This window comes from Panulirus ornatus, chromosome 11 (genome assembly GCF_036320965.1).
Source record: "Panulirus ornatus isolate Po-2019 chromosome 11, ASM3632096v1, whole genome shotgun sequence".
NCBI classification, from domain to species: Eukaryota; Metazoa; Arthropoda; class Malacostraca; order Decapoda; family Palinuridae; genus Panulirus; species Panulirus ornatus.
Genome location: NC_092234.1, coordinates 4,302,550 through 4,326,227, shown reverse-complemented (window position 1 = coordinate 4,326,227; position 23,678 = coordinate 4,302,550). Strand labels below are relative to the sequence as shown.

Genomic DNA, 23,678 nt, shown 5'->3' with positions numbered 1-23,678 from the left:
CCTGATTCATTCGCTCGCTCCACGTGTTTCATTCCTTGCTTCACCTCATTCATTCGCTCGCTCCATGTGTTTCATTCTTTGCTTCACCTAATTCATTCGCTCGCTCCCTGTGTTTCATTCCTTGCCTCACATGCTTCAGTCACTTGCTCAATGTATCTCATTCCTTGCCTCACCTGCTTCATTCACTTCCTTCACATCTTTCATTCTGTCTGTGCTTCACATTCCATCAACATTTCTTCCGTGCCGCCTGCACTTCATAAGTCTGTTTCAGTTCACACTGATACCAATTCCCATTCCCTGTACCTAGGATTATGGCCTCAACATGCAGTGGGTTGCACGTCGTTCTCATTTCAGAGGTATATCTCTGTGTTCCCCCAAGTTTTGGATAACCGAGTGGTGCGTTCCATGGGGCGGAAATCCCCGGGGGAAAACACACACAATCTTCTTTATTTACGTGTGTTCCAGTATTCCCATCAACATCAACGCTAGCAACACCTAACCACTCGCCTCTAAACCATCTGACACTTTCTGTTTGCATTAAACAAATGAAAGTCTCTTTGTGTTTCTCAATACCAGATATTTGCTCTTAAATCTGGTATTTTGCGACTGTCTCTTGTCTCGTGTTTATATCTTGAACCAAATGGACCACCGAACCACCATCAGGATCCTGAGATCCATTACTGGGACTTCCCACAGGTGAGATTTCTGGGATAGTGGGACATCTCTCAGCAGGGATTACTGGCACATCCCACACATGGGATCACTGGGACATTCCGAATATGAGGTTAAACGTGGCTCGTCGTTCCTGAGGGCCGAGTTTACCGACCCCATAAAGAAAGGTGACTCTCGAATGCCCATTGGAGTCGTGATCTTTGACCTGACCCGTAATTACTCAGAGGTGGCTGTGGGCCAGGTCAAGCAACAAGCGCAGACGCAGACTCGGTAAATGAAGCCATGCTTGCAGTGATCAGCCAACGTGTTTCACCGCAGACACTGCCAAGCACTGTATGACCACGCCCCATGCCACCCCATGCCAAGACTTCAGTTTGGCATGCAGGCGTTGTCAGGAACTCCATGCATGGCAGAGTGTCACTGACCTATTGAAGCTGCTGGAGGGCGAGCAGAGGAAGGTGCTTTTAAGGAGAGATGGTTCTGAGGCGTCGGGGAAGGTCGCGGGTGGAGGCAGAGGTCGGCAGACATGCAAGTGTCATCAGAAGAGAACGAGGAAGACCTCACCCTTCAATTGCAAGAGGATGACCTAGCCCACCAAACCCCGGAGGAGGACCTCGCCTTCCACACAATTGAGGACAACATCAACACATCAACACTAGCTATTGTATCTCGAGAGAGACTTGTGCCGCACACTCTTGACTCTAACTTATACCTCAGACTCATACCTCACACTTGTACCTTAGACGTGAACCTCACACTCACACCCTAAACTAACACCTCAGTCTCGTGCCTCAAACTTGTATCTCAAACCGGAGGAAGACTTTTACGTTCTGCGCACAAGACTCTACTCATCTACGAGGATCTTGAACTGCTACCAGAAAAGGTTCAAGCCGTCTACCAGAACCTTGAACCACGACCAGACAAGGTTCAAGTCGTCTACCAGAACCTTAAACCACGACCAGACAAGGTTCAAGAATTCATCAACCATTGTTAATGTTCCATGGCCCTCATAACCCTGGAGCAGTGGAATGGAAATTGAATTTCGTGAGAGATGAAATAGAGGAGAGGTACAACGTGTGTACCTGGGGAAAACGGAGACATCAAAGCCTTTAGGAGAGAGAGAGAGAGAGAGAGAGAGAGAGAGAGAGAGAGAGAGAGAGAGAGAGAGAGAGAGCTTGCTTTCCAAATCATCACATGTTTGTCAAGTTGCAGGCTAACTTCACGTCAAGATGAAGGCAAACAAGGAAGTGTCTCTCCTAAAAAACACAATTAGGAACAACAATAGAACACGACAGCCTTAATGACCGCCTCCTCCTCCTGCTGCCTCACTACTGCAAGGAAATTAACTCGGATGAACCTGTCTATCTTTTAGCTGTGAGGTGAACCCGTCGGAACCTCATTACCCAGGTGAGGCGAGAGATGTGAGGGCCAGGCACACACACATCTCCAGATGAACTACACCTCTTGTTGTCATAAAACATACTAGAGTTTACAACGCTGCAAGAAACTAAGTGCATTCATAACATTATGTTGTGAGAAGGAGACTGGTTGTACAGGAATGTCAACATTACCGGCGACAAGACTGCAGCATCGGCACTATAGCACACTATCATGTTCACTAGTGATGGAAACTCCGTTAAAATCATCTTCACTACAGCCATCTTCACTACAACCTCATCCTCAGTACACCTACGATATCATTGGCCTTTGACCTGACCTTCACCTAGTCCAGTCACACACATCTACGATGAATGGACAGAATTACGTAGCTGATTGTTGGAAAGAAAGATATGAAAAAAGGAACGAAGCAAAACTATATATAACCCTCTTAGGAAGAGACCTCTAAATTCACATTATAAAACGTGATGTAATGTTTATGAATTTATCTTCATCTTCTCGGAATAATGATTATTCCATGATCTGTTGCAGATTGATCAGTATCTATCATATCGCTAAATGTGTTCGAGAATGATTAATGAGTTATAAATGACTGAGAGTGGTGAGGACTGAGCTGAACACGTGTAATAAAAGAATATAGATGAACGAAAGTGATGGAAGTTTGAGAAGTTGAGAAGGAAAAGAAAGAAGTTGGTTATGAGGATGAAGTACACAGAGAATGGGAGAGGAGGATAAGTTCTTGGATTCTAACTCGATGAATTTTGTATCAATCGGCTGGTTCTCTCTCTCTCTCTCTCTCTCTCTCTCTCTCTCTCTCTCTCTCTCTCTCTCTCTCTCTCTCTCTCTCTCCAAGATTGACAACAGTCCCGACTCCAGTCTAACTTGCCCGACCAAACTTTTGACAACCTGGTAAATATTGACAAAGTTCTTTTGTTCTCTCCATACTCGGTCCGAGAGTGTTGTCTCTGGATCCATTTGCCTGGTCATGGAAGCCTAAACAAAATCAACAAAGGGAGTTCGTTTCTCTTTCGACGAAAACTTACACAAGTTCTCAGTTATTACGAATTTCTCGAGAATCGCTTAAAGATTGAATCTTCTTACGTTTTAATTAGTCGGACCTGATAACGAAAAATTAATATACCAGGCGTTCTTCCACCGTCGAAAGTTCTGTCTCTGCAGGACGATAGATCATAGGAAGACATAAGAGAGTAAACGAGTAGCACAAATCCAGCAGTGGAAGGAAAGAAACATATCATCTGTCTACATATTTATCCACCTATTTACTCTTCTGCATATCTATCTAATCTACCTATATGACCATCTTTCTATCTACGTATCCTCCTATCTATCTATGTCCATCTATCTAATTAACTGTTTAGCTATCAATCTTTCCACAAATACCCGCTGATAATTGACAACAGACGCATCCAGGAGTCTGGTTAATCAATTATTGATGAAATACTGCTTTCATTTGTGAGATGGATTTCCACGGGAACGAAACATTAATTTGGTTAATTACGTTTGTAGGAAGGATAGAGTTTCAAATTGGTTCACTATAGCATGCGAGAGGGAAAAGGATGATGGGGTAAGAGGCATATATATATATATATATATATATATATATATATATATATATATATATATATATATAGAGAGAGAGAGAGAGAGAGAGAGAGATCTAAGGGACGATGAAGGCATTATAAGACTTAATCCGCCCAAAGGAAATCGCATAGTAAGTTGAAGTTTCAAGAGATGCTGAAAATTTCAAAAAAAGAATTCCATCATTCCTGGTAACAGATGATAACCATAGGTTAGATCCTGGACGCTCGTCAGATCACCACAAATGCTGTTAGCTGATCATTTGTTCATTATTCTCCATCGTCGCCCCACGTGTGTGTGTCTCCACCCACGTCCCTTTGAACACCCCAGAGTCGGGAAAGCCAAATGGGCTTACCTCCCCTGGAGGCACAATGGGGCATCGTTAGCGAGCCAGGCTTACATACAGTCTCTAATACGTCTGAACAGACCTGCTTGCCTGTGCATGGATGGCTTTCACTAAGACCAAGTCACTTACGGGAGCATGACCAACTTGAAGGACATCAACACTTTCGAGATCCCTGCGACCAGTTCTACACTTACACACAGGATGATGTATGGCAACGTTCTCACGTCAACGCTTCTTAGACAGACCTGTGCATGGGTCATCCCGACTTTGAGTATAGATTTTCATCCACCATGCATGACGCATGGATCCCAGAGGGACGGGTCGGGTGCTGCATGGAAGGTTGTCGTAGGACTGACGATCCAGTCTCAACAGTCTCATGGAGGCTGGATCTTAAGAGTTGAACTTCAGGAACTCCTCGAGCACTTGAAGCCATTCCCAAAATCTCAAGAACTTTTGTCACAATTGGTTCTGATTTGCCTAACCCGAAGGCATCTGGGTAAATCAAAATCTATTTCTCTTGGAATTGCTTACAAACGACAGTTCTAGAACCGCTTGTAGAACCAGAGTACCTTTAAAAAGCGACTGCTGATGCCACATCTTCAGGAAGACACCAACCTGTTAAATACCAAAGATTCTTGTGCAACACCACATCAATTACGACACCTGCCCCATTGCGCCTTCCAGCTCTACTAGCGGTTGTGATGACAGTTCTTGCTGGTCGTCCAGTGTCTGGACAAGGTCTTCTGCCTGAGCTAACCCCGGTTGCAGCTGGAATTCTGGCTCCACCAGGAAGCAAAGCCTTTCCCCCAGGCCATGTCACGACCTTTGTAATACAAGTGGAGGAAGGCGATCAACCTCTTCCTTTGTGTGTCACATCTGGCAGGAGTTTTCCCTCCCGCTGGACGACAAAGAAACCCCCGCAGGAGACGACACAATGTTTCATATTTCCAGCAAGTCTCGAGTGATGGTTCCCGTGAGCTGTCTAGGATGAATTCAGTCACGTTTTCTGCAAACACGTCAGAAGAAGCAGCAATGATATACGCGCCATCTCAAACGCCGGCGTGGCGTAAGCTCGGTCCTGCGTAGGACGCACCAGGGCTGCAAGGCAACAGGCGTATCCCAGTAGCCCTTGGGACATCATACAGGTGGTGGGACACCTCCACTGCAGGAGAATCCTCTTTCCTCTCCTTGTCTTGAGACGTTAACCCCCCCCCCCCCCACCCCCCAAGTGTCCCCAGTCGAGCAAGATGTCACAGCTATGGTCTTTTCCAGCTCAACCATCATTTTTTTTTCAAGACGTTCCTCTGACCTGACCTGACCTGTGGTGTGCAGCCGCTGCCGATGTGCCTTGTCCCTCCCTTGTGGTGGGTCGAGTCACTATAGGAACCCGTGTGGTCATTCCCTCCAGCTTCTCAAGCCTCCAGGAGAAAGTGATCTTGCCATCTGAACCTTCATCAACATGATGACACTTGTTGCTCAAGAGTCGTTCACTTTCCCGATGAAGTTGGTTTTGCTCTCAACATGAGGCTCGGCCGTCTTGCTGAGTGGCTTCTAAGCATTTTTTCTTCGTTGTCTCGTGTGTGTGATTATATATATATATATATATATATATATATATATATATATATACATATTCGAAAGGATCACAATTCTGCGCGTGATCAAGTATATTCCTATGAGTTTCATTTGTCCCGTGGACTCGTAGGAATGAATATATATATATATATATATATATATATATATATATATATATATATATATATATATATATATATATAAGGAATTTACACCATAAAGGTGAATGATCCTGAAAGGCCACTATTTACTTGTATCACAGTGAGCTGTTTTTATATCTACCATCTTCCCCTTTTTGTCCCAGTAGATACTTTCCATTATCTTAACTCTGGAGTGGGAACACAGAGAAGCCTCCTCAACACAGACGATCAACTGCAAAATAAAGTTAATCAGAATAAAAGGGAAAGAATTCAATATAGATAACGTTAAAGATATATCATCTATACATCAATATCTTGCTTGCTCTGCAAGAAAGACCGCTTCATATCCGCTGCATCACAGATAGTGCGACACTAGGCGACACAAAAGGCTCACTTTTTTCACGTTAAGTAAATAGAACTTAGATCCCTAATGAGGATAGACTTAGATCCCATAGTCCGGGTGGTATGAGGCATCAAATCCCCTATCAGATGTGATGTAAGGGATCCTGTTCCCTATTTACTGGATCTAGGAGACCTTATCTTCCACATGGAGTAGGATCAAGGTTTCTCGTTCGTGTGAATACAAGTAACCTGTTTTCCTTAACCCTTTATGCAAATGAATCATTTTATACCTTAAAAGCACACAAATATTTTCATCTAGCCCAATCCACTCGGCTTTCTCTTCCCCCCTTCACCAACATCGCACCATTCCTGTAATTACGTCATGACCGACATCTTTATGGACGTAATCTATCATAAGCTCCTCTGAACCGGACCTGAATCCCGCCAGAGATTTACAAAAACCTGTTTTTTTAGGTTTGGATCCTACGTCAGTGCCAGAGAGATCTGTCAACTCGGCCCTTATACCTGGGGATCCTCTTATACCGAGGTCTTCCTAAATAGACCCAAATCTGTACTCTAGATCCGCTCATTGTGTCCCTAATTTGCATAATGAAAGGGTTACCATGCGCGCGCACCTACCCAGCCGCGGTATTTGAGTAAAATGATATCATTACTCGTGTAACATTTAGGTAAAGGTGAAGGAAAGCGAGGTTAATACTTGGGTAACATTAAGGTAACGTAGAAGAAAGTAATGTTATTACATGGGTAATATTTAGATAAGATTAAATGAAAAAGGATGTTAATACTTGGTTAATACTGAAGTAGTTAAAAACTTCTTTTTACCATTTTATGCAAATTAACACAAATCTGGCATTAGTTTTCTTCATAACTGAGGTGTGCTATATCTTTTATGGCCTTTTTTTCGTGTTTTTGGGCTTAGATCTTTGAAACATAGTAGAAATTATTTGTTTACATATATACAGAATAGAGTAAACATTCTCTCTCAATCTACCTATCTACATGCCAATCTACTTATCTGCCTACCTACCTACCTACCTTACAAGCTACCTGCGATGAGATTTTGTCAAAAGGCATGACTACTGCGAAGTGCTCACCACACGAGAGAGAGAGAGAGAGAGAGAGAGAGAGAGAGAGAGAGAGAGAGAGAGAGAGAGGAAGGGAGGGAGGGGATTGACTGGATGTTGATTGAATAGCCCCATGGAAAATTGACTTTTCCGGGTAACACTGCCAGCGGAAACGGGAACACCTGAAGACTAGCAGAGGAAAACAAGAAAGGCAGATGTTGGGGGAAAAAAATAAATGAATATCTTCAATGGAGACTTGACAGTGTGATGAATGATTCTCTCTATACTGATGTTCTCTCTCTCTCTCTCTCTCTCTCTCTCTCTCTCTCTCTCTCTCTTTCCTATATAGATACGTGGCTCCCTCTTCCAGACATATCTAGACAGCCAGAGGGCTTCGTATGAGAGTCGCCTTCATCATATTTCCGAGCCCTATTAGCTAGTAGCATTGGATCCTCTCTCCTTCCTACAATTGGATATTTGACCCAACAGTTGACGTAGGAAAAGTACATAGAGAGTCTCTCAACTTCGAGACTGGATGATCCAACATTTCTTTTCTTGAGAAATACAAAATTTCATCAAAAGGAGTACAAAGAAGAAATTACAAAAGTTATTGTTTTACAATATGCAAAATTCTAAACTACTCTTCCAAACGGAAGACTGGGCTCAAAGTTTTGTTTGAGGGTGGAAACCTGACCTGATCCTTGTCCTGGGAAAGTGGATTTGAACCTACATATTCTGTTGTAAAGAGGTTGGATACCATCTCCATCCACAAAACTGAGGATCCGATTCTATTTTCCCCTTGCTCGTATCTAGAATCTATTTTCATTCAGGTTCTGAGATACAATAAAGATTTTGATCACATCATAATAGTTATCTCGATGTGGAGAGAATGACACTTAACATGAATAGGATAACCTTAGAAGTGTACACAGACCAACAGATTTGAAGAACAGATTGTAAGAGAATGGTGGGCAACAGACTGGTGGGCAACAGAATATCTTTATATCGTGAGGCAGGATTCAGTGTTAGAACAGACTTTCCCTGGAAATTGCAATATCCCCACACGATCGTGTGTATATATATATATATATATATATATATATATATATATATATATATATATACATATTACAGAATGTACAACGGTTGTCAATGGATACCAGATCAGAATACTATTAGATTCAACCCTTGACAGTATGATGTACAAACACACACACATACATATATAAATATTTTAATTTACATTCTTGTCTTGTCCCCACTGATCAGACGTACAAAGCATTATGCACGCACATAGAAATCATCAAAATCATTAGATTCGATATCATAATGGAACTTTTGAGCCTTCCAGCACAAATCTGAACGAAATTATGTGAAATTACGTGTGTCGATGATCCGAGTATGGAATGTAACCATAAAATCAGAAAAAAAATACACCATGTAGACAGTGATATAACCTCATGGTCCATTAACCTGTTAAGGGTGACAGTGCGACCCCTGAGCATGATAGCATGACCTCTGGAACACTACGATACGACCCAAATGTCAGACCATCATACCAAAGCGTCGTACCGTCGTACTCAATGTACTTTATCAGTAATAAGGAGAATAGGTACTTATAATTTGGACCTGAGTTCCTCTTTGATCCATTTATAGTCCATAGTCATAATCTGGATCTATAACGAAATCCCAATAATCCTGATTTTCTATACATCGGTTTGAATGTTATAATGTTTGTGATGGAATCTATAATTTTATCGTATATCCATCTAGAATGATTTCGTTGTTCTTGAATTTGAAAAATTCCTATTCTATTCCATTATTCCATACAACTGTAGAATAAATATTTATATAAATTTCATAATACCAACTTCATATTCCTTCTCATTACCATTTTTCTTACCATTAGTAGATTATGAGAAACGACACTTTCATGCTAATTCACCTTTATATTTGTGTGTTCTTGTATATCCAGATGATGAGAAGTAGGAGAGTAGAGAATGTATAATGTTTATTACTGTATCCTCTGATCCTACAGGAGTGTCCTACTGGTATGGTGGACGAGGAAGGATTCAAAGACATCTTCGCCCAGTTCTTTCCTCAGGGAGGTGAGTCCTGCTGTGCCTTAGTTGTAAACAGTCCAATAATTCTCTCTCTCTCTCTCTCTCTCTCTCTCTCTCTCTCTCTCTCTCTCTCTCTCTCTCTCTCTCTCTCTGACATCGGTCTAACACGTATCCATCATTGACGAGAGAGAGAGAGAGAGTCAGCCATTTTTCGTATTTGCTCTGATTGCCAGTCGTGTTCTTCATGCCTTGACGATCAGCTTCCAAACAAGATTACGATTCAATGAAGAGGAAACGAATATGATCAACGTCGTTGAATTCCGAGAAACTACACTTAAGTTTTGTAACGTCGCTTTGATGTTACATTTTCCCATATATGTGTTGCTATGGGATTAGTATTAGATTAGCTATGCATGAAGACGTGTAGAGAATAGTTTATTGCAGATTGTTAGACGATTTGATGAAACAAGATTCAAGATAAAACCATTTTCATTTTCTCTGTAGTCTGTGTGTCTGTTGTGGAACATTTATTCCACACTTGTAAGGTCTGGATAATCTATGTAATCTGTTTTGCACAGACATAGTAATACTTTCAGATATTTCCAAAGATCATAGACTCCATCTCGTCAGTACAAACTTACAAACGCACATACCATCCTACACAGACAACCCAAAACACAGACACCTAAGCAACATTAGACAGCCTTACTCCTCACCAAGCATAGATACAAAAGATAAAGTACTTGAAGGAACAAGGAAAAAAAAAGGAAAATATATATGTTTCCCAAGACTCTAGTATCGGGAACCGATGACATGCCATTTCCTGGGCTCAAATGTGTGATATCACGGGGAAAAATATAAAAATGGCAACACTGGATAGGTGTAAAGACGACTCACCACGACTGAACTGATGTACGACCTGTCGTTGGCCTCACGACCAACACGACATGTCGTTCTCATCAGTAGCAACAGTTCCCATCACAGCGAACACTTCCCCTTCACTGCCAACACCAGCCAACACTGCCAACTACAGAGAACAGTGACCTTCACAGATAACATACTATCATTATGGCCAACATTTCCCTCTACCCACAATGCAGACAACAGGTCCTTCCACTGACGACTTGGCGATGTTATTTTCCCAGGAGGTTAAAATCAAGATCAGTACAGTATGGTGGGTTTTCCTAGGAGAGTCTACGAAATATTTCGTTGACGGAGATAAACCAACAGTAATTCTCAAATGTAATCCCAATTTTTTCGATAAAAGTTCTGATTTAATTAATTTCATTTGCTGTGACAAAAGGAAAGTTACCCACAAGTTTTTGTGACATGTGAACTCGAGCTGATGAAGGCGTAGGTGGCAGGTTAACTAATGAATGTCAAAGATTTTGATTACATTTATTGAATTGGAATTTAACCTTTTTATTAAGACGTTCAGATGGCTCTCACAGGTTTAATTTCTCTGTCCGGCCATTGTCTTGGTATCTTGCCGCTGTATACTCTATGTATATTGTCATCTATCGAAGTAGGGCGCTCAGAACTGGACACAGCGCACCTGTGAAATGTGACGCGTGGATTAGTTTCTTTAGTTCAGTGGCCTTAACTTTGAAGCCTGGAATTCATTTCTCTGTTTTTCTCATTCGCTGCTTTCTTAGCCTGAGGCCATCAGAGATTATTGCATTCAATATTTTTCCTCGCGTTATGTCAGTCAAAAGAGTTCATATTGCAGTTTTTCGTGCACGTTTTTAATTCCTTTGTGATACTTCATCCACATCCCCTGCCTCCTGTGAACACAGTCCATCAAGCTGTTAGTGTCAACTTACAGCCAGAGAGAAACCCTTTGTCAACATATTATATTTTCCTAAATTCGTAATAAATCTATCACTCAACAGTTAAGATACGATTCGTGGCTAAGTGTTCTGGCTTTGTGCTCCATGTAATGTGGATGGCGGGCCAGACCCTTGACAAGCTTTTCACACCTGTTAGTCTCCATTCTATGACGTACTTTTACTGACTCCCCATAAATGAAGTACGAATATCCTTAGACAAACTCCGTCCAATCTATCTGTCCCCACGAAACCAGGCAGGATTTCAACGTCATCTGGGTGAGGCAAACCCGCAGTAAACACACTTTTTCCTGGTGTATTTGAACTGACTGGAAGTTAAATTTCTATCTAGAATGTTAAATCCCCAGTTAGAAAATGAAATCCCCCAGCCAGTAGAAGAAAGCCCGTTAAGATTAAACTCGTTCCTCCCTAGTATTTATGTGTTCCAGTACTACCCCATACCCCAGTACTACCCCATACCCCAGTACTACACCATACCCCAGTACTACCCCATACCCCAATACTTCAGTTCCAGTACAACCCCATATCCCAGTAATCCTCCATACCCCAGTTTTACTCCATACCCCAGCGCTTTTCCACACCCCAATACCACCCCACACTCCAGTATTACCACCCCACACCCCAGTAATACCACCCCACACCCCAGTAGTACCACCCCACACCCCAGTACTCGTTCTGACTGACTGTTCTTCTGTTGCAGATGCCACCCAGTACGCTCACTACGTCTTCAATACTTTCAAACAGAACAACCACGGACAGATCAGCTTTGAGGTCAGTAGTGTCTCTCTCTCTCTCTCTCTCTCTCTCTCTCTCTCTCTCTCTCTCTCTCTCTCTCTCTCTCTCTCTCTCTCTCTCTCTCTCTCTCTCTCTCTCTCTCTCTCTCTCTCTCTCTCTCTCTCTCTCTCTCTCTCTCACTTCCAAGATAAACCTTGTCGTCTGTAAGACATTTCCCAGACGATCATGTCATCTCTCCAATATTCATCAATGGACACCATTATTATATATACCCCAAGGAGTGTCGTCTCTTAAGATTTTCGTATTCTATGTCTATAACATAATAGGTCATCCTCTATGACTCGCTTCTAGGTTACCAGTTCTGTTAGTCCCCGCCATGTACCACAGTGAGCACATATTATCAGACCATGTTCACCACCATGGTCTTAGCATGGCCTCTTCCTTAGGCTGCCTTATACAAGCGCCTGGGCAAACCCTCTCCATCATTCACGTCGGAAACACAGTAGCAAATACCTCTCCTGCCAGCTGCCGTCATCCATTGACTCCCCTTCACCCTCCGTATCTCGAGTGTTTTATCTCCTTTCTAGCGTATATAGCGTTCCTTTAGGCTGTCTAGTTATGCTAACATGAGCAAAGTGTCTGGTGGCGACGCTGCGCTCAGCGATGGACGAAAGGAAACATGTGATTAGATACACAGACAGACAGACGCAGCCTTGACTGCTGTTGCTCACACACATGTAAGGAGAGAGATGTGAACCAGACCGAGTGTAAGACGCGTTAGAAGTCATCATCTCTGTGTTGTGATGATAAGCTATATGTAAATAGACACATACAGGAAGGTAGATCATAGGCTGGTAGAACTAAGAAGGTCTTCATAGACCCATATACCTACGATTTATATAGACAACTGCAATCAGTATGTGCATGTATATGTATAATCATAATTGTATGATTGTATGTATCAAGTTTAACCAAGATACACAGTGATGATGAAAAACAAAAGGAGACATAAATAAGTGTGTGTGTGTGTATATATATATATATATATATATATATATATATATATATATATATATATATATATATATAACGTAAATGAAACAACGTAATATTGAGTGAATCAATCATGAATGGGATTTTATAGAACACAAGAGAATATTATATTTGTCCAACAAACATGATCTTTTTTTTTTCGAAAAAATTTTGACGAAACACTTCCATGAAAGGAAAACAAATAACAATTTATTCATTCACACTCGAATGAAGACACTCCCATTGTAATGGTTAAACAAATACTCTGAAATATCAATGAAAAAATATGTTGCCAATATTTCGTTACATTTTCCCTTTATGTTTGACTAATTTTACTTACAAAAGGCCGTCTGTGGTGATGCCTTTCCTGGAACACAAAAATAATCGTGATTGCATTGCACAAAGGCAATTCCAGTTATGCAAGCAGATATGCTTGATAAACATAAAATTTTATAGACCTAATATGTTAGAAATTTCTAATGTCTTTCAGACACCATATCAGCAATAATCTAGTATTTGATCCCCATTAGGTGGTGTTCAGACCAGGGGCAAACGCTATCATGGGGAGTTATAACATAAGTGTATGAAGATACATATGTGGCGAGGGAAAGCAGAAGAAGTCTCTGAAGGCAGGAGGCAGGCCTGGCTGGCTGGCTGGTCTGTGGAAAATGAGTCTTCTGATATAGTCTGGTGGACGTAATAACTGTTGATATATTGCCAGCAAAGCGTACAGGGGAAGCTTTACGGCTCAGATGTGTTGACGGAGATAAGGGTACGTGGGGGAAAGGAAGGGAAGAGAGAGAGAGAGAGAGAGAGAGAGATATGAGTGAGACAAATTTGCATATAACCACAGGGAGTAGGGAGACGCGAGTATATGCCACCATGACTACTGGTCACGCATACAAAATACAGCTGTATTAAGGGAGACATACCCATGGCTATCTAAGGGGATACATTTTATGAAATACGGAGGTCACCAGAGGCACAACAGGGGGACATGATCACTAAAACATAAGTGGATCAAAGAAAACTGGAACCATTTAGGTCTGTACCTCTTGAGAACACTGACTGATAATTCTTAGAATATTTATATATTTTGTTCCTCATTCATATGTGTAGGGTCGATGCTTCCTCTTTAGACAAAGTCGGTGAACACCTCTGTAACAATACCAGCAGATGTTCCTGTGCCAAACCTCAGTTCCTTTGAAACCCAGGATGACTTGAGAAGAACTTGGCTAAAGAGACTTGGCATTTGTCGTCAGGATGAGAGTAATCATTCTCTCACTGTTGATATGAGGTTAGGAGGAGCAACAGATCTTTGGACAGAAAAGGTTGTACATCTAGGGATAGAATGAATTACAGGCCTATTGAAATGATAGAATATATATACATATATATATATATATCAATATAGATGTGTGCAACAAGACACTTATAATGCCTTGTCAAGGTACTATATAATAATCCAAATACATATATATATTACAGCAGCTTCAGGCCCTTGAACACGACAATATGGCCCTTGAGCACGACGGTACGACCCCCTAAGAACGACGGTATGACCTTTGACCGCAACGGAATGACCGTTGGTAATGATGTATGACCTTTAACCTGCCCCTGAGGGTAAACTCGAAGGCCAGGCTCTCATACCAAGGTCAACCACAGTCGTGCTCCAAGGGTCGTACCGTCACACGCAATGATCTTACCGTCATGCTCAAGGGCCGTACCGTCGTGCTCAAGGCCTGTACCGTCGTGTTCAAGCGCCGTACCGTCGTGTTCAAGAGCCGTACCGTCGTGCTCAAGGGACGTACCGACGTGCTCAAGGCCTGTACCGTCGTGTTCAAGCGCCGTACCGTCGTGTTCAATAGCCGTACCGTCGTGTTCAAGCGCCGTACCGTCGTGCTCAAGGGCCGTACCGACGTGCTCAAGGCCTGTACCGTCGTGTTCAAGCGCCGTACCGTCGTGTTCAAGAGCCGTACCGTCGTGTTCAAGAGCCGTACCGTCGTGTTCAAGAGCCGTACCGTCATGTTCAAGCGCCGTACCGTCGTGTTCAAGAGCCGTACCGTCGTGTACAAGAGCCGTACCGTCGTGTTCAAGAGCCGTACCGTCGTGTTCAAGAGCCGTACCGTCGTGTTCAAGAGCCGTACCGTCGTGTTCAAGAGCCGTACCGTCGTGTTCAAGCGCCGTACCGTCGTGTTCAAGCGCCGTACCGTCGTGTTCAAGAGCCGTACCGTCGTGTTCAAGCGCCGTACCGTCGTGTTCAAGCGCCATACCGTCATGTTCAAGCGCCGTACCGTCGTGTTCAAGAGCCGTACCGTCGTGTTCAAGAGCCGTACCGTCGTGTTCAAGAGCGGCACAGTGGTACTCAATATATCAAGGAACATGATGATCACTCGATTCGGTAAGCCGAAAATAAATCCCGACCTGGATTTATGAAGTCATCTTACCTGCCAACGACAGAAGACGAAGGAAGCAAATCTTGCTATTGGAAATCTTGAGTTTGTGGCCCACAGGAGCATATGGCCTGGCTCGGTCCGTGGGGGAGGAAGCGAGACGACAATAGAAATTTAGTGACGTAAGATAGGTTTACTTTGTGGACCAGATGATAACTTCAGTATAAAACGATTTTCCCAAAAAACATTGAATGGATTCATATATCTAATTCTTCACATAACATTCATCTTTTTTCTTTTCAGTTGTATCTGTTCACTGCGATCGGCTCTTTAAACCCGACGTTTTCTAATTTCATGTTTAATCTGGTGACCCCATTATTTAAATTGCTTCACTTTACAAACAGTGGATTGGTTCTGTCCTAAACACAGCCACCACCATTCTGTTTTTCTGGGGTTTTTTTAACAGTTTCGTTTGTTTCTATCATTTCTCAGTACATTGTTCTAATTGAACGCTCTGTTTTCGAGACCAGAGTGAGCTGTGTGGAGATAGAAAAACAATTCGTGCTGTTCCTCTCTATATAAAGAGAGAGATTGGCGGTATACGTGTGTATATATAGACACTAATGTGTGACATTCATGTATACATATACAGACCACATCCAAGTATACAACATAATACGTCTTCCTTCTTCTATCCAATGTACCTCTCATACCTTCACCATTATCTCAGCCAGCTTGAGTATAAACTGGTGCGGAGATGAAAACACAGCTAATGCTCATGAAACGCTTGATGAAGCTGGCACTAGAAGGACTTGCTTAATTTGCATGTATATATATATATATATATATATATATATATATATATATATATATATATATATATATATATATACACACACACACAGAACACGCTTGAACACACACACAATCTCTCATAAGAAAAACACTCACAACGCGTATCACACACACACACACACACACACACACACACACACACACACACACACACACACACCTTATCAAGCGCTGGGCAGGTTAGCTGTGAATCTAATTAAGGAAAATGTCCATTAGCCAGTTAAACTGTGGGAAGTTGTCTGGTGAGGTCCAATTAGCAAGGTCTTGCCCTGGATGAATCTGAATAGGGAAAGATACAGGAGAGAGAGAGAGAGAGAGAGAGAGAGAGAGAGAGAGAGAGAGAGAGAGAGAGAGAGAGAGAGAGAGACAAAGAGGAAGAGACAGAGAAATTATATGGGTATAAGAATATGTGTGTACGTCTGTATATATGTTTATGTATTTATGTTTTTGCTTGTATATATACTCCTATTGCACAAATCAATAGGTTTACCATTTTTCGATTTTTTTTTTCGATTTCTATCCTTATATCCGTAGCCTTTTTCTCGCCTTAGGTCTACAGGGAGGGAATCATCTCCTTAGATGTCCTTCTATGAAGGTCACTGTCAAGGGATTTACATATCCTTCCATCCTGCGCAGGATTTCCTCGGGGCGCTCTCCACCGTGTCTAGGGGCACGACTCAGGAGAAGCTACAATGGATCTTCGGTCTGTACGACGTGAACAACGACGGCCTCATCACCAAGTCTGAGATGGTGGACGTGGTCACTGCCATCTACGAGATGCTGGGCAGGTCCACCGAACCCCAGGTCGACGACTCCTCCGCCAAGGACCACGTTGAGAAGATCTTCCATGTGAGTTGGTTACGAGAGAGAGAGAGAGAGGACACACTCTCTCTCTCTCTCTCTCTCTCTCTCTCTCTCTCTCTCTCTCTCTCTCTCTCTCTTAGGCAACTACAAGCACTTGCCAACACTACTAACAACACTCCTGACATTTCTCAACAAAAATGTAACACCTTAAGCCACGATGAAACATTCAAAACCGTGACCCCCAAACTTGTCCTATGACCCTTTCCCCCAATTCTGTGACATTTACAAACGGAACAAACTTCAAATGCTAATCAAAGCCGCTTAGTAACCTCAAGCATTTCCAGACACCTTGAGACAATCACAATACCACTATTCAGCCGACCAAAAAATTATCTAACGGCCCCTAACATCATAACTAATTATCATAACTTTCTAACGTTGTTCACTAACTTACCACCCTCCAACTATTCATCACCCATGAATAAGACACCATCCACCACCTTCTAACGCCGTATTTCGAGCCCCAAACACGTTTTCCTATCAACCAGAGGTTAGAATCAAATAAGGGGCCTCTAACACTTAGCTTCCTCTTACTAACAGAACATATACAAGCCTTCTAAAGCCAGTAATTAACATCTGTAATAAAACATACCAAACACAAAGTACCACCTAATACACCCACTACTAACCCTCGTCTAGCACCATCAATACCTTCTCTCGTGTATATTTAACATCCAGTCTACTTCTAACACCTATCGGATACATTTTCCCCACATTTGCTCCAACACGCCTCCCAATGAATTGACACCGTCTAACATCCGTCAAAACCCATCAAACACCACGCAAATGCAGTCTAATTCAGATCGAACCCTACCTAACATCCATGAGGTGTTTTCATCGTAAGTCATTAATAATCTCTCGACACGTACCACATACCTGATAACATGACACCATCAACCACCCACTGAAGACCCTTCAACGCCCTTCAGACATTCTAATTCCATCTGTAATGCCTTCTGACACCGCTCGACCACAAACCCCAGCCAAGTATCTATTGTACCACATATTGAGACCCAGATCGCCAGTGGCCTCTTTTTCTATCGTTGATGGACACCAATAATTCCTCTCTTTCTGCCTCGCCATAGTTGATGGACGCCATAAATTCCTCTCTTCCCGCCTCGCCACAGCTGATGGACGCCACTAATTCCTCTTTCTGCCTCGCCACAGCCGATAGACGTCATTGATTCCTCTCTTTCTGTCGATCGACGCCACTAATGCCTCTCTCTCTCTTGCCTCGCAGCTGATCGACACGAACCATGACGGAGCCATCACGATCGAGGAACTGGCGGAGTGGGTGTCGAGGGACGAGACCTTCGTTCAGAGCTTGGCCATGATGGACACTGTCCTGTACACCCGCAGGGATCACGGCGACCCCACCCACCCACCGCCCACACGACCATCCCTTAGCCAACCATGATCCACCGCCCACTTACACCCATCTGCTCCACCTCCTACCACCGCCACCGCCACTGCTGCTGTTAGCGGTACAGCTGCACGTCGAGGCGTTCGCTTCCCAACATTCATCCCTGCGGCTGTCAGTGAGGTCGTCCCTACTGTTCATGCCCCTGTTGCTCCTCCTGTTGCTGTTACTGTTGTGGCTGCGGATGGCGGGGCGTCTGTCTCCCTCTCAGCAGTTAACGCAGCTGCTGCTGCGACCACAGCAGCTGTGACGACCCCTCCCATCAGCAGTGGTGTTGGGGGCTCCGCCACCTCCTCGACCTTCTCGGTCAACTCGTCTACAGGAAGCATCGCCTCTGCTGCCACAGATGTTGCCGGGACGACGTCCAACTCCACAGTCGTAGGCGTGGTGACAGACAACGCTACAACTGCTGCCCACACGAAAGCTCTTCCTACCGTTAAGAATGCAATACACGCCCGTAACGCCGTCTCTCTCGATGAGGCAAGAACCAGCACCGTTGCTACCACTCCAGCGATCACCAGAAAATCTACAGCTACAGCCCCTATACCCGGACGTCTCTACAGAAGCACAGTATAAACGCTATTCAACAAAAAGTAATCCTATAGATAGTATAATTACAATTGCACCTACGTCTACCTACATCTTTCACTCAAGAATCTAAATGGGGATTTCTACGTTTTTTCTACAAGTGTTTGATGGCTTGCTTGTAGAACTTCCCCACATTTCTACATATCCCTTGTGTCCAGGTGGGCAGTGTTCTTGCATCTATTTGTAATCGGTTCAGACCTTCTGAAGGAGGTGAGCGGAAAGATGTGCATCACCCATTAGGGGCACGAGTTAGCGAGGACGATCCGCCCATTGGTGCTCTGATTGGCCAATCCTGTTCTCTCGATGGCCCCAGTATGTAATCTAATTGGCCAAGTGTGTGCTCTCGCTGGCTTAGCATGTACTCTGATTGGCCAAGTATGTGCTCTCGTTGGCCCAGTTATGTACTCTAAGCTTAGCATTTCCCTTATTGGCCTTAACGAACCACAAGACAAGGAAAAAAAAAAACTTTGACAATCACCCACCCATCAGTTTCCAGACACTAGTGGCTGAGCAGGCCAGATCCGTGGCCAAGCAGGAGTATGCAAATCAGGCGTGTATGTATTTTTTTCAACATAGCTTTATATTTCTTTTTATTTTCAGAGACCATATGTACTTGGGAAAGAACTATGGCGAGATTTTGATGAAAAAGATACTACTGTTATTATGATTATCAATAGATAGATCATATGATTATCAATAGATAGATTATATCATTACTATCAATAGATAGATTATATTATTCTTAAGGTACATTTTCACGTTTGATGGTTTGATTGTATGTTATTATCTATTTCTTCATCACTGATTATAAGTTCATCACATAGTTTACTAATAGAACTCAAATTAGCAACATATCATTAATCAAATAATGAACGATTGATGCATAATAATGCATTTATTCACTTCAAATCCAAAAATCAGCAATAATCATTCAAATCATTCATGTCGGTGATATATAACCAAGTAATCTAAAGGAAATTTGGAGTGCCGTAAAATTGATGCATACAAAGTAGGCCTGTGGACAATAGCATTTTTGAAGAATATAGATAGCTATAATGATTGATAGAGGAATATAGATGTCCATGATGATTGATAGAGGAATATAGATGTCTATAATGATTGACAGAAGAATATAATATAGCTATCTATAATGATTGATAGAGGAATATAGATATCTATAATGACTGATAGAGGAATATAGATATCTATGATGATAGATTTGTAGCGAGTCTATTCGAATCAGATACTATTAGTATGCAGGATATGGAGCAATGAGGATACGAGGCAATGGGAGGGGAACGGATAGATATATCTACTACCTCTATCTCAATTGACATGGGGGGAATTGATAGATATATTTACTACCCCATTTCCCAGTTGATATAGGGGAATCGATAGATATATCTGCTACCTCTAACCCCCAGCTGGCATGATGGGGGAAACGATAGATATATCCAACAATCTATTCCCCCAGATGACGTAAACATTGGGGGAAACGATAGATATACCTACAACCCAGTTGACGTAACCAGGAGATGGCACTTGAACGACAGCTCAAGCTAAGGACATATTCTAATAGGCTGCTCCTCTATGACCAATCATTAGGTAGTTCATCTTCGGACAATCACCCGAGCCAGCATGGCACACGCATAATGAACAGGAAGGCGGGATAAATGTATTTCTTGCCCATTTTCGTTCCAGTAATGAACTTGTCAAGAGGGAGATTAATATTGTGAAGTCTTCCTGTATTGTGGTAAATGAAAGGAAGGCAAGCTTGCCTGAGGCATGTGTGTGTGTGTAAGGTTTAGTGTGTTGGCAGACTTACACACACACATGTATACTTGTGTGGTGTGTGTATATGTATCTGTGTATGCTTGTGGGTATGTGTGTATAGTGTGTGTGTATTTCTGTATTCAAATGTGTGCATGTGTTTGAATCTGTTTGTTTTATTTCAACTATTTTGTTTTTCCTTTTCAAACAAGACTAAAAAAAATAAATTTCTTAATGATAACCAGACATGTAATACAGAGACTTGAGGTAACACAGTCTCCATATACACTTGACAGAGATATGTCACACTTCTCGTTCTATGGCCACCATCAAACGCTATGTCCAAAGGTCGAGTGTGTGTGTGTGTGTGAGTATAGGTGTGACATCAACAATGATAATGTTGAATATGTTATGTCATTGGGCGATACGTACAGTAAATACTGCAGGACGATATTTTTTCTATACATCTGTATGTCAATAAACCTCTGGAAGTGTTTGGAAAACGAGTTCAACATTGGTAATCGCATTCAGGTGTTCATAAGTGACATCTTGAGCACAGATTGTCTTTTTTTTTCAAATTTCCCGGTCTCAAACAATCGCTAGTGACGACATGACCAATCTATGACATACACGTTGCAGCTGACCAATCATCCAGTAGTGACGTTTACTTACGTTGCAAAGGTAGTCAATCATCACCTGTAACGTCATCATATATCTGTGACGTTATATGTGCACCACCAATCGCAGGTTGCACGTACGTGCGATGTCATTATTAGTCTCTGTCGTCATAAGCAGAGTGACCAATCACAGTCGCTTTCGCGGTATCGCTCGCCAATCGACCTCCTTGAAGAACTCGTTTTCCAAAGACTTCCTCCGTTATTCTAACATATTTAAGCTTTACGAGAGGTAATGTGGTCCAGAAAGCTTATGTACATTAACTTCTCGAGCACGACTTTACGACCCTTGTGCTCATTGGGTCGTACCATCGTGCTTGAGGGGCTGATAGTCGTCTAGTTTAGGTTAACTAGTTAGTTATATATGGGTCACTCCTGTGTATATAGAAACCTATCGATGTTTTGTGGCCATATGGTTCGTCCCTTTTTCAATGTTGCTTGGAAGACTTTCATGCAAAACTCTCCGTTATGTAGCCATTTCATAAGAGTTGTTTATACTACTACGAAACTAATGGGTTGCATCTTGTGTGTCGGCAATCACTGGGCAGATATTTCAATAATCTTTGTGGTCAATAATTTTAAGGATTTACATCTCTGATTACCCTTGCCTCGTGAGGAGCCTTATATACAAGTCTCTCAAGGGCTGATAGATGAAATAGATTGGGTACATATATCTATAAAACTTGGAAAATTTTATGAGGACACATCAATGTATTTGTCTTTAGCGGGAGTGTAATGGAGGCTAGAACAAGGGTAGTATTAATATCTTTGTTATATCTATAGATTGATTGTTCATTGCCCAGTATCTTGGCTCAGGACTGGCAATGAAATTGAAAGACCTCAATTTTATATTATATATATATATATATATATATATATATATATATATATATATATATATATATATATATATATATATATTCGTGGCAATGTCCTCCCAGTGGTTGTAAGTTTGTAAACTTTGTACATATAGTTAGTATTTGCGGAATTATTCATCCTCTTTTGTGTCTGTTTTTATGCCTTTCTGAATCGACTACTATCTATGCCATTTTCATGATAAATCATACACTTTAATAGCGAGTAAGACTGAGATTTTGCAATGGGAACTATCAATGAAAATAGGTAATAGGAGGAGAGTAATTAGTTGAAATGTTTTGAACTAGGGAACGTAAACGAAATGGATTGACTAGACAATTAGATTATCTTTAGCAGAACAGTTACGTAACAACGGAGATAAATTGCACGTTTTCGTTCCAAATCACTAAAGCGTAAAGAATAATCGAGTGAAGAATAATTGAAGCATTTACCAAATTGGATCTACAAACTGACAGGAAGGTAAATTGAAAAATAGTAAAAGAAAAATCAATTATAGTCTGATTGTTCTCAATCTTTGAAAAGTATGGTTGATGATAGTTTGAATAAAGAAGAATAGATTACACAGTAACAACTAGAGAATGTGGAACAGAAACAGGAGAAGCAGATAGATATCCCTTATGTCACGAGGGTACGTGGAACAGAAACAAAGAAAGACAAAGATGAACACTTGTATCACTTGTACAAGATTATAATTATTTACATATATTTATATATTTCTATATCACATGAATAAAATCTATATTGACTGAACACAAGACAAATAGTAGGATATAGGTAAACAGAGAAGTTTATAATTTACAGGTTAATACATTCAGAATATTTGAAATATTGTTATATTAGTAGATATAGATGGAGGAAATGATTATATAGCAGGTTATATAATACTATGAATTGAGAAAGCCTTCATCCTTTGTATCATATTGCTCTAAGTTTCATAATGCATGTCGTACTGGCAGCTTATATATATATATATATATATATATATATATATATATATATATATATATATATATATATATGAGTCCACGGGGAAAATGAAACAAAGTTCCCAAGTGCACTTTCATGCAATAATCACATCAGGGGAGACGAGAGAGAAATATAACAGTCAGTTGATATACATCGAAGAGACGAAGCTAGGACGCCATTTGGTGAACATGTGGACAATCACATGTTTACCAGATGGCGTCCTAGCTTCGTCTCTTCGATGTATATCAACTGACTTATATTTCTCTCTTGTCTCCCCTGATGATGTGATTATTACACGAAAGTGCACATGGGAACTTTTCATGATTCATTTTCCCCGTGGACTCATAGGAATATCTTGATCACGCGCAAAATTGTGATCCTTTCCAATATATATATATATATATATATATATATATATATATATATATATAAAAATTA

At 41.7% G+C, this 23,678-nt stretch overlaps 1 protein-coding gene across 7 annotated transcripts in view; it reads left to right on the top strand.

The window, feature by feature from the left end:
• LOC139751225 (Kv channel-interacting protein 4-like) overlaps nucleotides 1-23,306 on the top strand; it is a 196,255-nt gene extending 172,949 nt beyond the window's left edge. For 5 of the 7 annotated variants that reach the window (XM_071666432.1, XM_071666433.1, XM_071666434.1 and 2 more), the window contains 4 exons: nucleotides 9,196-9,265; nucleotides 11,768-11,838; nucleotides 16,719-16,931; nucleotides 18,187-23,306. In XM_071666432.1, the coding sequence (XP_071522533.1) occupies nucleotides 9,196-9,265; nucleotides 11,768-11,838; nucleotides 16,719-16,931; nucleotides 18,187-18,363 (531 nt within the window). In that variant the 3' untranslated portion in view covers nucleotides 18,364-23,306. The remainder of the gene's footprint in view (nucleotides 1-9,195; nucleotides 9,266-11,767; nucleotides 11,839-16,718; nucleotides 16,932-18,186) is intronic. The other 2 variants (XM_071666431.1, XM_071666430.1) reach the window with 1 other exon arrangement.
• The last annotated feature ends 372 nt before the right edge of the window (nucleotides 23,307-23,678 follow it).